Source organism: Amblyomma americanum, chromosome 3, assembly GCF_052857255.1.
Source record: "Amblyomma americanum isolate KBUSLIRL-KWMA chromosome 3, ASM5285725v1, whole genome shotgun sequence".
Lineage (NCBI taxonomy): Eukaryota > Metazoa > Arthropoda > Arachnida > Ixodida > Ixodidae > Amblyomma > Amblyomma americanum.
The window spans coordinates 197176538-197194366 of NC_135499.1; the positions used below are offsets into that span (position 1 = coordinate 197176538).

Here is a 17829-nt window from a genome sequence, read left to right on the forward strand (position 1 = left end):
CCCTGGAAACAAGTTGACCCCGAACCAAATGTCCGAGCTTGAAATAGTTTCTACAGCAGCGAGTTCAAGAAATGTCCGCGTCACACCGTAAGGTGCAAAGGCGGTTCATCGCTTAGCGTTACTCGCATATCATGATGTAGCCCCATGTTGCTTTAGCCTCTTAGTCGAGCCTAATTACAAGTTATACGTTTTTATCCAGTATTGCGCGCGACTCTAAGTTTAACCCTGTCCCGTACAACAACATCGCCAGTCCATTTAACCCATGGTACGAATTTCTACCATGGGAAGCGCATGAACCCAGGATCATAAACGAAATTGACACAAACTGGTCGGCATCGCACGCGCAGTCGGAAAGCGGAGGAGGAGGGGAAGGAAGAAAGGAAGGAGGGGGGGTTAAGCAGCACAGCGACCCCGCGGAGCATGCAGACGAAGAGCTTTTTTTTCCCCCTTCTCTCCCCCACAGCCCCCTCGTTTCGCTCCCCCTGCGCTGTATATATTAAAATGGGCCGCGACGTGGTCATTCTGTAAAACCGCGTCGCTCGGGGCGTGAGCGCTGGGCGTGGCGCTGGCGGGCACAAACGTGCTCGTTTCGCCAGGGGCGACGCTGCTCTGTCGTGCTCGTATATCTTGGGAAGGAAGCTTTGTACGGCAGATTACGTACGGTGCCTCCCCGCAGCCAGGCACGCGTTTGGTCCCTGCGTCCGCCCAGCCCCGATAATAGTGGCGAAATAAATCGTCGCCACCAGCTCTCGTGGCAGGGTCGACGCTCCGGCGCCGCAAACGTGCGACTCTAATATAACGTCTGCAGTGTCCGTGCGACGGTGCAGCTACTGTTAAGCGCGCTGATCACAGGACAGCTAACTATACCAGTTGGATAGTGTTAAAGCCACATATTGCACGCAGATGCACACTCCTGGTCATTTCACCTGCACTTGAACGTAAAGTACGAGCAATGATGCAGACTAGTTGCGTTTAAATCAAAATGGTTGCAAGAGCAGGGAGTCACCGGTATGAGGAAGAAACTAAGTGATCATACTGGACTTTGATAGGAACCGAACGTGCATCGCTCTGCATTTGGTGCTAGTCAGAGTTTAGTGTCTCCTTAGCATTTTCCCTGTTCTCTGTGCCTTTAGTATACGTACCGGAAGATTATGATTACGGCGTCTATGAAGGTGCCATCACAGTGCAGATCTTTAGGCTGAGATTACTATGCTGGTCCCTTCTTTACTACTCTCTTCCCTTTCTCGGCACTGACTACTTCAGAATGAAAAAAGGCAACTACTGTCCATTTCTCACACTATAAACAAGTGCCGCAGCTAATGAATGCGTTTTTTGTTACTGTGTCATCGCACCGCATAAAAGGCCGCCTCTTTCTTTTGGCGTTTGTTTCCTAAGTTATGGGCGCCATCCAAAACGGTCGAAACAGTGCCATTCGTGTAATGGCAGTGGCTCCACCTTTTACCGCTCATTGTTTTAGCAAAAAGCGTAGGCATTCTGGTGCTTACCCAGATAGGTAAAGGGTATAAAACAAATGTGCTGACGCTTCGTGTCTTGGCGTTTTAGCCGTCATCTCGAGCTATCTTGGGATAGGTTACTTTCTCGCTGCCATAAGGAACTCCGTGGGTGTTAGGCCCTGTAATCCGCTGGTTGATGTTATACTGCGGTCGCGATTGCGTTTTTGGCGCTGAAGAGGTGGCCAGCGATCGCACGCACATAACCAGTGTCGAGGTGCACCGCATGACCTCGCAAGTGGTTGAGCTCACCATAGATGCGCAATTCACGCTCTCCCTTGACAGTCTTGAAACCAGGACCCTCGGTGGAGACCTCGCAGCCGTACATGCCCTCCGTGTTCAGGTCGGTCTTCTCCAGGAACACGTTGTTCTTGTCCGATCGGGAGTGCTGCAGAGAGAGAGAGAGAGAGAGAGGATGGGCGATGAGTGGAGTGCGCTGGATGAGAGAAACGAGAGAGATTAGTCGGAGCAGTCGCGCATGCGCGATTCCTGTGCTCCACATTAAATTGATCAAGAAACAGGCTTACAAATTGAAAAGTATAAATCAAGACACGAGATACGAGGTAACAAGCATCTTGAAATTCATTTAAATTTCGAGCCGTCAGCCCAGCATCCCAGAAAACTTGGCCATCTCCAGGTGCTGTCTTCTTCTTTCTTGTTTACAAGATTTCAGCAATGAGTACCAGAAAAAACGATTTTCCTGTTCTGTTAAGAATAAGACCGCCAATTACCTTCTTCACATGTATCACGAAAAAGGTTCGGTTTGGTTTATAAGGGTTTAACGTCCCAAAGAGACGTTGGCAAATTTCGACCATCTGCGGTTCTTTAACGTGCAGTGACATCGCACAGTACGCGGGCCTCTAGAATTTCGTCTCCATCGAAATGCGAACGCCGCTGCCGTACCGAAAAGGAGCTTTTCCAAAGCTTCTGCCTTGCATCCACTAATGCATTTGTATACCCTTTGGGGAATGGGGATCAGTAGAATCCAGGGTGTATAGTGTCTTCGCACCCCATCACTAATAGACCGGCCTTTTAAGAGCGTTAGCTCTTTCTCATCACATTTCGAGATTTCGTGAGGTCTGCTACTACCCTTGATCACAGCGCCATCTGTGGCCGCAACTACTCATCACGTTTCGAGGTCTCGTGAGGCCTCCTACCACCCTGATATCGAAGCACAATCTGTGGCTGCAGCTAGGAAACAGCGCATCTCAAATTGAGACTTGGAGCGCCATCTACAGTACCACTGTAGAAACAACCACCTGCCGCGTGCCAATGATGACGTCACAGTCGAATTAAGTGGATAGAGGTGGAACTATGTGAGTATGACGTCAGGGGACGAAATGGCGGCATAGTTTCGGTTTCTCGAATCCAAGATGGCGGCCATTAAAATTGGTTGTGAAAAGGTGAAGGAGGAAAAGGAGTAACAGGAAAATGAAATCTGTATGGGAAATCAGTAAGCGTGCGGTAGTCACAGCCTATCGTGCAATCCCGACGCTCTCAAGAAGCAGAGCAGTGCCTGGGAGGCCTTAACTTCGGACAATCGCCGCGTCCAGTGGCCGAGAATCTTTTTTTCCGTCAGCGGGCGTCGATCTAGACGCTGCAGCGCCCGACAGAGAGAAAGTCTGCCTTTCAGCATTGTAAGCAGGACATACTCAAATAATGTGGGCTGGAGTCTCGATGCACCCGCAGAGGGCACATGCAGGGCTATTAGCCATACCGATTACAAAGAATTAATGGTTCGGGAAACTTAGACCAAGCCGCAGGCGACTCAGAAAACATTTCTTCACGTCGGGGTAGGCCGGGTGGAAGCCGGAGCTTCAGGCCAGGGTCCAGGATTGTAGACGTGAGTTCGGGAACTTGCCGAAATTTCACGTGGCAAGAGTGATCTTGTGCGCAAGTGTGCAATGCCTACCGGCTGCGTCTGCTCTCGAAATGAGGTTCAACACACAGTCACCGTCGTGGTAGGCAGTTAACGCGGCTTCGTCCGCGCGGTCATTGCCTGCGATGCCTCTGCGACCTGGTATTCATTGGTAGATAATATCGTCTTCTTTATTCATGGCAGGTTGATGTAGTTCTCATATTTCCGCGACCACAAGTCATGGACTCGACGGCGAAGAGCAGCTTGTAAGCATTGGAGGGATTCCTTGTAATAAGTGAAAATAGACCATTGCTGGGGGCTTTCCTTATTGATATGATCAACGGCGACACGAAGAGCGGGTAGTTCTGCACCCGTCGAAGAAGTCTGGTAAGACGTCCTAACACTGTTTGCTGTAGTTCTCGAGGGATGACCCCGCAGCCCGAAGAACTGATGGGGTTCACTGAACCGTCGGTGTAGACGCGCAGCCAGTTTCCGCGGCGCTCATGTAAATATTCAAGAGTGACTTGTTTTACAAGGGTGACTTCTTAATGATGCCGGGTATTGCAAGAAGCACACGAGGTGGGTACAGGTTCCACTGTGGAGAGGACGGCCTAGAGGAGATCGCAAACTGGGACAGCAGAGAGGCGCGATGGGCATCAATGGTGTTTGCAAACGACGTGCGCTGGCTAGTAATAGGAAGGCTAGCAAGATGGTGAGAAAGAACTCGAGAAAAGTATCCTCAGGGTGTGAACTGTTACTTCATTAGTAACAGGGTACCTCTGGCCAGTTAGTACGGTTGCGGTCGTAGCAGCAAATTTGAGCAATCCTAGGCAGGTCCGGAGAGATTGAGCTTGAACGCTGTTTAGACTTCTTAAATTTGTTTTTGTAATGTTGCCAAGTGCAGGGAGGCTGCACCGAAGGAATCCCATGAATAATGCGTTGTATAGCTGTTTCATCGACAGCACTGACACTTCCCACGGCTTTCCCCCTAAAAAGGCGAGAGCGTGAGTAACCACTGTCGGTCTATATTTATGTACGAAATATGTGGGCCCCATGATAGATTTATGTCGATGATTACACCAAGAAAGCAATGATATTCTTCATACGGTATTGCTCTACCATTTATACATAAGGTATCATGAGACATGTTCTTGGGTGTAAATGCAACGAGCGAACACCTTTAGAACCCTCGCTCGAACTTGTAGGAGTTTAACTCCTGATGCTCAGATACAAATTTAGTCCAAATTGATTGAGAGTTGCGCCGACTGCGGTAGTAAGTCGACTACGCCGGGAGGCAAGATTGAAGAGCGCTGGGCTTAATACTCCACCTTGTGAGACTCTAAAGGAAGTGAAATGAGAAGACTTTGGTCCGTCCTCAGTCAGTGTGTGATAACGCTTTAAAAGCACGTAAGATATGTGCTACAACCACGGTCAGGGAGTCGTCCCGTAAAAGCTTCAATATAAGCAGGATATCCGACGTACGTAAAAATTCTGCGCACACGCTCGTCACGACGAAAGCCTGGAAGCAAGTGACCGAATTTGCTAGAAAAATCTGGCACAGCACTGGGGAAACAGAAGCGCCAATACGAACTCCTTTTTTCTGTGGAACAACATTGAGCGTTGACAGGTAACGACAGTGGAGCACAGATAAAATGATAGAAGTTCTAAAAAGGCATTAATCGAATGTCCACACGCGTTCTGGAACTCGACTGGGCCGCATTGTTCAATGAGCTCACGTGCTGCTGCGAAAAGTTCACTAGGAGTGATGCTGTAGAATAAATGTTCGGTACCCACTGAAAAAAGTCTCATTGGCTCCTGGGATGCCCTTTTTAAGAACTTCCGATATCGCTGCGTAGCTGGAAACGCTGTACGAGTCTTGAGGGATGGGATACTCTAACTGCCGCTGTAGAAAATGGCCCACTAACTTCTGTCACATTCCTCTCTTTGCGATAATCGCTCTTAGCGGGCAACCGAACGTGTGTGTTTACACAGAAATAACACTTAGAGGTGATTCCAGGTGCATTTCTTGTAACTTCCCGAAATATTTTCCCGGTTCAGCTCTTTTAGGAGCTTTACAGGAGCTGACTTCAGTTTTTTTGGTCTTGTGGTTTGTGGGGAGGAAGTTATTTGCCAAGGCAGCACCCGGCTTCTCTCAAAACGTACTGGTAGGAAGTACTACGAAAGCCCCTCCTTGTTCGCTCGGAGTAGGGTGAAGTAATTCCCGACACTGTAGTCGACTATACTGCGAATCACGTCAATAAGAGCTTCACATTCTGGAGGCCTGCAATCTGACTATAATAAGTGTTTTTCACTTTCTCTCTCCCTCTAACTGCCTAGAAGTGAATTCCGCGCAGAAAGAGCTCGTAACCCTCTTTTGCTCACTGCAGCGGTCGTCAGTATGTTGGAAGCGGATGGTCAAGATCTGTAAAACGCAGTTCTGGAGACCGGTTCTACATGGCTGGTTAGGACTGGTGAGCCTCGAGAAACGTCACCAACGGTCCGGTGTGAGCTTTCTGTACGAGCAGCATCGCCTGGCAGGCCAAGCGACTGAGTTATATTGGAATCGGTTGAGGGGAAACTTGTGAAAGAAGGCAAACAGTAACTTAGTAAAAACATGGTCGCTTATTTAGAAGGCCCTTCCACACCTAAGGACATTGATCGTCTGTTGAAGAAAGGCCCGAAGTCCAGCCTGACACCGCGTGTGAAGAGCCACGATTTCACACCACCGTAGGCTATACGGGAGAAAAACAGCGCTCTATGTCCGAAGGATTCGTCTCCCTCTTCAGAGCAGGCGTTGTGCGACCAGCGGTCAGCAACCACACGATGCACAGTGTAGTCGACGACTTTGTCGAAAATGGCTTGACTCTCCTTTATGCGAGTAATCAAGGGGGCTTTTCGTATAATACTTCCTACCAGTACGTTTGGAAAGCAGGTGGGGGCTGTCATGACAAAGAGACTTCTGTCGCATGGACCTCAAGACTACAAAATTGAATATGGCTCCTAAAAAACGCTTCGCAAGAAGTACTTTGGTTTGGGCTACTTGGTTCATAGCTGTAGTTGATGTCAGGATGGCGCGAAAGGGACAAGGACAAGAGAGGCGCCTGTCCTGTTGTGTCCTTGTGCCTCTCTTCTCCTTGTCCCTTACGCTACGTCCTGACATCAACTAAAAGGTTTCGTAAAGTGACAAGAAATGCAATGGTAACCGCATCCCAGCGTTCTTTCCAGCGTAAACTCACAACGTGGGTTGCCCATTTAGAGCAACCATCAGTGATGCAGCAACGCGGCAGAAACTAGCGGATTAATTTCTAAAGCGGCAGTTACAGTCTCGCATCTCTCAGGACCCGTAAAATGCTACCACTTGTGCTAATATAGCAGAAGCGCTTAGACAGGGCATTCCAGGAGCCAATGAGACTTTTCCAGTGGATATCGAGCATTTATTCGACAGCATCCCTACTAGTGAAGTTTTTGCAGCAGAACGTGAGCTCATTGAAAAATGCGGTCCAGTCGATTTCCGTAACGTGTGTGGCCGGTCTATTGATGCCTTTTTAGAACTTCGTTCATTCTATCGGTGCTCCACTGTCGTTACCTGTCAAGGTTCAATGTTGTTTCACAGAAAAGGGAAGTTCGTATTGGCGCTTGTGTTTCCCCAGTGCCGTGCCAGATTTTTCTAGCAAATTCGGCCATTTGCTTCGTGGGTTTTGTCTTGACCAGCGTGTGCGCAGAGTTTTAAGGTACGTCAATGACTTCCTGATAATATTAAAGCTTTTACCGGACGACGCCCTTGCCTGTGGTTGTGGGCCTTGTAATAAACGCTTGTAAAACTTCACCACACTCTTAATTTCACCAATGAATTTTCCATCGACCACTCTACCAGGCTCCCGGCGTTTTATTAACATTCTGATACGACGGCTCTCTGCTGGAGCTTTTTATCTAAAACTTAGAAAACACTGTTGCTTTAGGGATCCGCGCGCTCAAATCTTGTGAAATGAGGGATTACTGTGAGCTGTTTTAAGAATGAAGTGCAAAAGAAGTTCCTACCACGCAATCTAAAGCAGCTTTCACAAGCATTAGGACGTTTGGAAGCGGCAGATTTTCCTAGAGGTCTTTTGACTGAGGTTGTTGAATCGTTGTTCCGCAAGATAGCGAAGGAACATGCGGAGTAGGTTAAACTTGTACATGACCGATGGAACAAACTGTAAATCATGTCATAAGTGCACGCCGTGGCACACAACTTTAAGGAAGTGGCTCCGAGGCATGGGGTGGACAAGACTTATTTCGGCTCCGTACAAACTTTCGAGCTTCTGCGCGCTTATATCAAGAGGGAGGCCGATGTATGGAGAGTGCGCGGCGCAGCATGAGAACTTTATTCACGTCGTGTGCCGCACGTGTAATACACAGGGCGCCTCCAAAGCCCTGAAAGGGCTACATCAGCCAAACAGGGCGGTGTGTAAATGATAGGCTGCGAGAAAAGTGTGCTTCGTTGGATTCTAGGGATGAAGTACACCTGCCTCGCCACTGCCGAAAGTGAAGGTGCCACCTGTTGTTTAGCAACATCAGTAACTTCAGCAGTGATAGAGGAAAATAATAAAAGTCTGTTACATCAGTATGCATGACTGTGATTGCATCGACGCCCTGTTACTCTGCCTGGCTGAAAAAGACTCGTCTTTTTTTTTAATGACTGGTGATAGCTTTGCTGCTTGTTTGTATCTAAGTAGTTTTATTGTCTATGGGGGACGTTTGCTCTGCGTATGATATTTGTCTTGCTGGGGATGATTTCAGCAAAGCGCAGCTCAATCAATGAGTTTTTATTTTACCGATAGAATACAGGGGGTGAAAAAAAATGCGGAGATAAAGATGCTCCTTCAAAGCTTGAAAAATATCCTTGAGCTCCTGGAACAGTGAAAGGTTAGTTTATAAGTCGAATAATTTTCAGGCAAAAAAAAGAACAACACAGTAATAGCGCAGTTCTCACTCAAGTGTCGTGCTGTGTACCTCACTTGTGGACCTTCATAGTTTTTTGATTGCTTCCTTCATCAAACATGTACAAACTAGCTTAACTGCCAACTCTTCTGCACGTTACAGCCAGATCGGCTTGGTGTTTCGTTGCCTGGCGATTTTTACAGCCTTCTCTCATCACAACACGAAAAATAGTGGATGGACGACGTTTGTTTTCAACATTTAGACAGCGTCGCTCAGAAACTGTGCCTACGCATTATAACCATTGCTGATTTCAGAATACCCTCGTTTCACTAAAATAAATGCAAAGAAAATGAGAACATACAGAACCGATCGAATGATCAATGTGCAGAGAGTGAGATACAGAAAACAAAACAGAAACGGCATTGTAAGCAGGGACTAGAAGGTTGGCTGAACACTGAACACGCTGTACATTCGACGTCAATATCGACTGCACAGGACTTCACCCTCGAGTACTCGTGGACCAAAGAGGTCCTTTATTACACCGCTTCCCGCATGCATAAACATTGATTCATAAACATTTATACGCGCATAATGGTGCGGTCGAAAGCGCGCCGCTTTCGAAAGCGCACACCACTGGACGGTACAAAACAACACGCCGATTTTTTCCCCTCAATTTTTAAGCAGGACGCCGGTATAGCAACGCATAAGCGGGCACCCGTACGCGCGCGATCAACATCATGCCGCTCGCTAATGAGCGCCAAACCGACTCCCGTGGGCGCCGCAACATTGCTTTCAACGCCCGGGGGATGTTGCTCCACACTCGCAGGGCTGACCGTTGTAACGACGCCGAAATCATGCCGGACTGACCCGAATGCAAAGGCCTGCGCTGCTATTAAAGGGTCAACTGGGCGCCTGCCCACGGCACTCGAAAGGGCAAAAAAAAATAACGAAAAACAAAACTCGACAAAGGCCAAGCGGAAGTTAAAAAGCAGAACGGAGCGTATGCAGATGCTCGACTTGGGCGAGCAAGAGCAGATGCTGCACGAGAGTGGTGCCTGATCGAGACAGCTGCTATATTTACTGCGAGCCAAACGGGCAGCGTCGTGGGGGGCCAATGAGAAGGGCGCGCGAGGCCGGTCGTAAACGAAAGGGCGTCCTGCATATTATGCATGAGGCGTAAGCGGGGTCCCTTTTGTTCCCGTGTACAGCGGCGGCGGCCAGCTTTTATGTGTGCCCGCATTCCCTACCAGCATGTTTGCTTCAACCCCCCTCCCCCTGCACGCGAGTCACTCTCTTTGTGTTCTGTTCAGGTGTATTACGGTTCTTATCGGTGCAAACAACGCGAGAACTAGCAACGTTGGCGCGGTCGGGCTGATTCGTGTCGGTGATGGTGCGAGTACACCATAGGCTTATCAACGACTCGTTTGCGCAGTGTTAACAGCGTTAACAAGAACGTGGAGGCGAGGGCTCGTCTGAGTTGCTGTCGATGCGCGCGGCAAAGGGCGCGATGGTGAACTATGTAAGCAGCCTATGGAGACGTTCTGTCAACTTTGCGGGTTGTGTGATAAAAAACAGGTGTGAGCTTAAGAGAAAGGAAGAGAGAGAGAGAGAGAGAGAGAGAGAGAGATGATTGTGATAAACGAGCGATGTGGCGCAAATGTGACGTTGACGAGGGTTAAGGAAGCCTGAGAGCTACAGAACTGTGATGAAAAAGCTAAAGGCGCAGAATAGTTTTAAAATCACAAAAGTTTGCTTCCTTACAGCATGTAAGGAAAAGAAATGCAACACTGGCAGCATTGCAGTACAAAATAAAAATATACTAATAGAGCTGAGCCCTACATTGAAGTCTATCAGAGGAAATACAAATAATAATATAGCGAAAAAATAAAAAAATTGAATTACCTATATGAACCGACCAACAAGCCTTCAATACGACAAGGGTCTGCAGAAGTACAAGACTAAAGGCAATGAAAACAAAATTATGCAGACACATAAAGATGTCCTTTCTCGCTATCGCTCCTATCTGTGTTTTGTACACATCCACCTCCTCTCTATCCGTTTATTTCCGCCGGCCGCTGCTCGGGGACCAAAGATAGTACATAGCCATTGCTGCGGCCGGCAGCATCTTTTCCTTCCGTTTTCTGTTGTTTTATTAAATCACAAGTAATACCACTACTGAACATATAGCGCCCGAAAATAAAGTGAGCCATAGTACAGCCAATGGAAATAGTGTCTTAATTCTAGTTCTCCATAATGACAGTAGGAACAACTAAGAAGTAGAAATTGTGCAAAGGGAGAAAAAAAAAACCTAACGCACCTCCCCCTTGCCAAGCCTGCTTGAGTGCATTTGTTCTCATGTCTGCCTGTACTACACCATCATGCACAGCAGCATTCTTTAGAGGCTTCGCAGGTTTCAGGCAGTGTAGTTTTCGAGCAGTGGAATAATGCGGGAGCTTTCCGCCACGGCGTACCATGACGGACAGCCCGTTTACATCGGAGGACGTCGATAGGACGTCCCTCGTACAGCTGCCGCCATAAAGCCTGACGTGAACTATAGGTGCAATGTAAAATTACAGGCGTGGCACTTTCAAGGCAAAGCTCTCTTGGCATCTCCCAATAGGTGCTCCGCAGAAACAGCCATATTCCATGCCGCAACCGAAAATTCCATCACTTCGACCCAAAATGACCTATTTCAGGCCCTTGCTCTCTGCAGAAGCTTCAAAACTCCGTCAGTTTTGGAAAAATAAGGCAGTTTCGTTCTTAAACTCCCTGAAACTCCGTGAAAATTATACTGTTTCAAAATTTGACCCTTAAAATTAGCTGAAAAAGGAAAATTCTTCGAATGGAACATCACTGCGCACTAATATTAACCTTGCTTCATTGTACAGCACAGCTTACCAAAAGATTGTAAGTCATTGGAGGGGCGGGAGGTGGAGAGGGGGGTCATTAAAGCAGCTAAATCGCAGGATTAAAGTAAGTACTGCTGCACGGCAGGTGAGGGTAAGACACATGGTTTCACGGAACCTTATCTCATTCTCTAAAGAATCGAAAATCAACCCCTACCGGTGCAGGTTACGGTGCAGGTTTCTGTTTTCGTGCAGAATCAAACTCGGTGATTTACAGAAGGGACGTACCAAGCAGCGATCTTATGAGCCTAAACCTAACCATGAGGAAACAAATTCTCATGCTTCGGTTGTCCCTACCCACGACGAGGCATTTTCTGTTTGCGTCTTCCGCAAGCCATTAACGGTGTCGTGAGAAAAGCGTTCAGCCTTTATCAGCAAGCAGTATGTCGTACCTTCCGAACGCTTCTCCCAGCTACGCTGAATCATCCAAGCAAAAAAGACAACGGTGACAAGTTTACGACACTCTTTGTAGCGGAGGCCCGTATTCTAAAGCGGGCAGTCCGAGCTGCCGCCAGATGCGTGAGAGCGGGCACTGTTTTCGCTGAAGCCAGGACGCGGGGCGTTGCGTTGCGTTCGCTGAAGCTGCCCGCATCCGCGTGCCAGGCGACGATATGTGTTGCGAGGCGGACGGGGAGGGGACGGCAGCAGGTATAGTACCGCAATGATGGCACGAGGAAGGAAGGAAGGGGGGGTTATGGCGAGTCCAGCAGCGGACCGGGCGCCTCTGCTCGCGCCCAGGGATCCGAGAGAGCGGGCGTCATTAATTAGTGGGGCAACGGGGGTTTGGCGCCACGCCCTGGCGTCGCGAGGAGGGGCCCCCGGGGCATTTATTCCTCCTAATTGCGGCGGACCTCACGGCGACAAGCAAGCGGCTGCACGAGGAAGGGCAGGAGAATGCACAAAAATAATAATAATAAAAGACAGGGACGACCATCTCGCGCCGCACCACGCCACGCACAAGCATGGCCGAACATGCATGGGTGATCCGGGGCTGAAGGTTCGCGCAAACCCAATGAGTGGACGTTGGTCGCGATGCACGCGACGCGAGCAGTCACGTGGGGAAGGGCAGCGTGCTGCTGCTTTGCCTGCGAGCTGGACCCCGGCTAGTTACCCGCAGCACTACCAAAGGCCTGTCTCAGGCACTCGCCACACATGAACGGAACACCGGTCTGGCATGTTTTGCAGGACAACTCTTTCTCCTTGTCTTCCTCACTGTCGTAGCTTGCCTTGCGAAATTGTTGTGCCAACCGCAGACGTCGATGAACTGGCGCAAATAGTGAGGCCATGCACGGAACCAACGCGCGCGACGCTACTCAAGACCTTCGTCCTAGTGATGGGCCGGCCACGGGTGGCGGCTCTCCGTAAACGCTGCGCGGAAGTACCGTGACCGAGTGCAGCCGGCTGTGTGGCAAGGGCGTTATGGGGCCAGCGTTGGCGGTGGTGTTGGGGTCGCCAGCGGAATGATAAGCGGCTCACTCGATAATCGCTTCTGTTCGCGCGCCTGCTTACTCCTCCCTCTTGGCAGCTGCTGCTGGCCTTTACTTGCTTCTCTCTGTACACTGCGGCCCTTCTCCCCCCCCCTCTCTCTCTCTCTTGCGGGTTAATATTCTTCCCCGCCCTTATATCCTGCCCCTGCGACCTTTTACAGAAACGGCAGTCAGGCGTGTCTGTACACGACTAACAAGCTTCTGGGACGAATGCAAACACAACCAACGCAACGTGACGAGAAAGCGGTCATCGTCGGCACGCTTTATAGTTTCAAAATCTGTAAGAACCCAGTTGATGGCTATATATATTTTTACTTGCACTGCCAGTAGAGGTTAATTGTATTTCTCGTTTCATTTTTCTTCTGGTGCGTTGGAGTCACGCATGCGCTAAGCATACAGCTACTGCGTCTAAGTAGTGTCCTTATAAGGCTTAGAGAGATTATCATGAACACGCCTTGAAGCGCCCTAAGTAAACATTTGGACGAACGAAAGCCTTACTTCCTTGCAAGCGTTACGTGTCTGCGCATAACGGAGCATGGCTTCTTTGGGGCACAGGTGTGAGCCAAGAAAGGCGCTACTTTAATCATGGTGGAAAACTTTAAGCACGTGACAGCTGGACAAACGCTTCTAGTTTGAGCATCTGCCACCAGATGCCGCGTGGCACTGCACATTCAAAATCACCGCGGGAATTTCGAACGTTCGGCACATCCGACTGATTTTCTATGGTCGACGGAAGCAGTTGGTGTGAGCGCAGGAATGATTTTAGATAGATTTTGCAGCTAGGAGGAGGAGGCAACTGCGATAATCGTCATGTTTGCGCATATTCTCTCGGCACTTTTTATTTTTCACAAAATTGCAAGCTTAAAATCACTCCATTGAGCCAGGCGGTGTCCGCTACTGGCGATCAACAGGTGACGCTAGTTGTTGACACCCAGAAAAGCTGAGCATGTGCTTAGGAAGTGGTTGGCTAGCAGGCTTCTTAAAACTGCGGCGAACAAAATTTGACGCGGCCACACAAGTGAAGCGCAATCGGATTTCCTCATCTGTCTGGACAATGATGGGATACGAAGGTAGTGAGCTGCATTGAAAATTCTTAGCCCTCTCTTTACACTCTTCTGAGAGGCAACGAGGTATCGGGAATGCACACGTTATTTGAAGCAGTGGTTGCTAGGGTCCGACACAATATGCGGTGATAAACCTTCCATGCCTGGCCGCAAAGTATGGCTCATGTCAGGTGTTAAAATACACTTCGAACACCTAATGAAGCGTAGTTTATCATCTTCTATATTGAAGCCTTACGCTAATGGCACAACGTTTCAACAACACTGCATATTTGACGCAGTTTTCCAACATCTCCGCAACAAATCTGTTGTGAAGATTAATGACTAATTATTTAGAAAGGAGGCTGAGTGAAGTAGATTAATCAAGTATGGCCTTCTTTCCCTCACGGCAGCTTGCTTCGTGCTTAAGGAAGAATGTATGCCAATTCACATTGTCAGTTTTTTTTCTATGATTAGGGAATACCAAATGGGAGTGAGAACGCTCCTATAACCTTTTCCGTATTTATAATTACCGGCTGACTTTGAACTTCCGACTTAGTCACATAGCAGTTCTGAGCGAGACAAAACTGCGCCATTTCGTGTGTGATCAAAAGTGTGGTCGCACAGCGCCAGCTAAAGCCAGACAAAAAAAAAAACGGCCGTGGCTTAGCTTGGTTAAGCCTGGTGATTGCGAAGCAATAGTGTGTTATTCTCGGATCAGCTGGTAGTATGGCTGGTGGTAGTCTTGGGTTATGCTAGTGTTACGGCTTACAGTGAATCATCTAAGAGGAAGTCATCCGTCGAATGTGTTCTTCTGCACGCTGTTTTCTTCGCTTTTCGTTTTCCTTCTCTCGAAACGCACGTTCCTTCTCGAGCCGCTGTTCCGGGGTTTCTTGGACACGCCTCTGCCGTTTAGTCGCGTTCCAGCGTTCTGAACTAGTAGAATGAGACTCACTGTCGGGCAAACTCACAATTTCTTCCTTTGCTTCTGCTGTTTCCACAGAGGAGGTTGCACGTTGTCGCCGAGCTGCATACTGGGCACGCCGCTTAGAAAGTCGTTCTTCTCGTTCTTCTTCCGTCTCCGTAGCTCGCTGATGCTTCCTCTTTGCATTATGCCGAGCTGCCTTGTTCGTAGGCACCATCGTAACATCTGGCTGTATGACTGCCTTGGCGAGAGGAGCGGAGCTGTTTTCTACAGCTGGTGTGACGTCACTCTGACCGTAGCGCCCCTGGTGAGAGGAGCGGGAGTTAGGACGCCGTTGGTGGCTGCCGCCTCGCCTCGCGACGGCGTGAGATGGGGCCCCGTTTTTACACAGCTGGTGTGACGTCACACCGACCGTAGCGCCCCTGGCGAGAGGAGCGGGAGTTAGGCCGCCGTTGGTGGCTACCGCCTCGCCTCGCGACGGCGTGAGATGGGGCCCCGTTTTTACACAGCTGGTGTGACGTCACTCTAGGTCACGTGGTGTGACGTCACGCAGCGAGGTCACGCTAAAGGTCAATGGTGCCTACCACCGCCTCGCCACGGAACGGGCTGAAGTGCGACCTAAAGTAGTATTGCTTCGCAATAAAAATAGAAGAGCAATACGGCAGAGGTGCCTTTAACCACTGGAAGTCCGTTTATGAACGAAACAGAATGTAAAACTGTAAAACGGAGGGGAAGACACGCGCAATGCTCCCTGAGCACCTGTTAGCAATGGGCGACTTCTCGTAATGATCGCCTGTAGTGAAACGTACCCAACCTTTCACAGCAACCAGTTTGGGAACACTTACCTTGAATGCGTTTTGTGTTTTCATTCATTTCAGTTTGGAGTTGTTAGATACAGGCAGATATCTGCACCAGGGCTCAGCGTATTTGAAAATGGTAGAACACGAAGAAGAAATCTTGTCTAAAAGAAAAATAAAAAAGTGGATGAGAGATGAAGCTGCCAGTAGGGGCAAAAATTAGCCAGTTCACTTTATCCTGTTCGGTCGAGGCGTCTTCATGAATAGAATAAACTTGTTTGGTTTCGATCTCGGTCAAGGCTGGCATGCTTGGTGCCGCTTTTGTAGCTTATAGTACGTGTAACCTTTTGCGACAAATCGCGTGGCTCCACTTGAAGCTACGTATGTGGAGTTTACTTTGAAAATCGTTTTCAAGATGGCAGCCTCCATGTTTCGTGGAGGCTTCGAGGAGTGTTTTTTTTTTGCTTGTGTTTCATTTGTAGAAAGTCCGGACAAGCGCATTTTTCAATGGCGATTTATTTATGAACGCAATTTTTTTAATATCGCGAGACTGCACCATAATAATTAATATATACGCAGATTCCTCCTCGGGACGATTGTAGTTTTCTGCTAATTATTGTTAAAAACAAACATCTTTTTTTTATGGCAGCCTTAACTACTCGGTGCTTGGTTTTCTACGGTAATCTTTAACTACTTGGTGCCAACGCAGGACAAATCTTAAAACAAAGATTTTGATACGCATCGGAAGCTTAGGCCATTCCCATCAATATGCTCATAACAATATCTTACAATATTGTATAGTTGCCTCACAATTAAAAGACATGTCCATGAAAGCTGAGCTTGAGCGATCATGGGCGCTTAAAAACCCTAAATAACAGGTCGTTGCCGAACGGGTTAGTCTACCCAACATCCTCGCATAGAATTTTATCGTGGCACGAAGGTTTAAATGTTAGCCGAAATTACTCGCGAGATGAATCCGTCGGAGAACCCGTTTTCAGCTCCGGAGTTGACACTGCATCGATCCCTTTTCCGATACAGACGGCCAAGTGGTACGTCAGGCGGTTTACGCGAGGCTCAGAAGAGGGGCACTTACGTCGACGAAGGTGCCGACCAGCTCGTACGACTGCCCCGGCGGGACGTCGCTGGGCAGGTACCGGTAGAACTCGACGTTGTTCTTGTACCACTTGACCGAGTAGAGCTCGGCATTCTCCAGGTCGTACTCGCAGCGCAACTGCACGGGCTCGCCACTGCGCACCGCGCCCGGCACGTGCAGGTCAACCAGCCGCAGGCAGAGACCTCCTGCATTTGCAAGAAGGAGAGGCGGAAAGAGAGAGGGTGAGCGACGCCGGAGGTTAACACGAGAGCAACGATTCCGGACTGCCTGTGCAATCCTACCACCATCTTTTGCGCACACAGGAAACAAAAAGCGCGGCATTCAATTGACAGATGATCCGTGTTCAATGTTTTTTGATGTGTGATGTAGACCCCAGTTATGTGCTGTAGTTAATAAATTTTGATTTTAAGCGTCGTTTTTTTCTATACATGTGCCTGTTGCCAAAAGCGCCAGTGCCTTCTTCGATACTTTCTTCTTTCTGTCTTTTTGCTTTGTACGCCCTTCATTCATTCATTAGTTCATTTTGATGAACCGTGAAAGGTAGAAAACCTTCAATTTTACTTGCTTTAAAAACAAACCAAATTCACAAACTCCGCAGCTGGAACTACTATCCAAGATTCACTGAAAACTTTAGAATTATCGGCCCTAAAAGCTGAGCACTCAGTGGAGATTAGGCAACATGATAAACATTAGGGTCGGAAGGCAAAACATATTCATGTTTAAAATTTTTTTGTAAAAAAGGAAAAGTTGCAGGAGGCTTAACTACCAGAGACGAATAACAGTGGGAGACAAGATGAAGGTAGCTCAGAATCAAATTGGACGGAGTCGAAGGGAGCCCTGAACTGGCATAGGCGTGAGATCAAAGAACGTGGCACCTTGTTCCTGACGTTTTCCCTAAGACAACGGCTTTAGGTTTCCAACATCCCGCCGGATATGTTACCAACTATTTTTGATGTACTACTCGCGACCTTCTTTTTCACGTGTAGTTATCTGGGCGCTTCTTCCGTCGAATCTAGGTCACTGCCCTCATTTGTGCCGGCCCGCATAAGCTCGCTGAAAACGTCCCAAGGGGCAACACTTCAGGAAACAAGGATCTCATTATTTTCTGAAACAAGTTAAAAAAAATAAGGAAGCGATAACAAAAGGAAGAATATAAGTTTTGCCTGTTGTACTAGTTGAGTACTATTGTACACAGTGTACTCGTTTTTTTTTTGTTGCGCACAGTGTACTTGGTAGGTGGTCACAATGAGAAAGTGTACTCATTCGCTGCT

General features: G+C 48.5%; 1 protein-coding gene across 1 annotated transcript in view; it reads right to left on the reverse strand.

The window, feature by feature from the left end:
• LOC144125813 (uncharacterized) overlaps window positions 1-17829 on the reverse strand; it is a 253660-nt gene that overhangs the window by 35764 nt on the left and 200067 nt on the right. Inside the window, exons 2-3 of the mRNA XM_077659525.1 lie at window positions 16538-16743; window positions 1764-1899 (exon numbers count right to left, since the gene is read on the reverse strand). Coding sequence (XP_077515651.1) covers window positions 1764-1899; window positions 16538-16743 — 342 coding nt within the window. The remainder of the gene's footprint in view (window positions 1-1763; window positions 1900-16537; window positions 16744-17829) is intronic.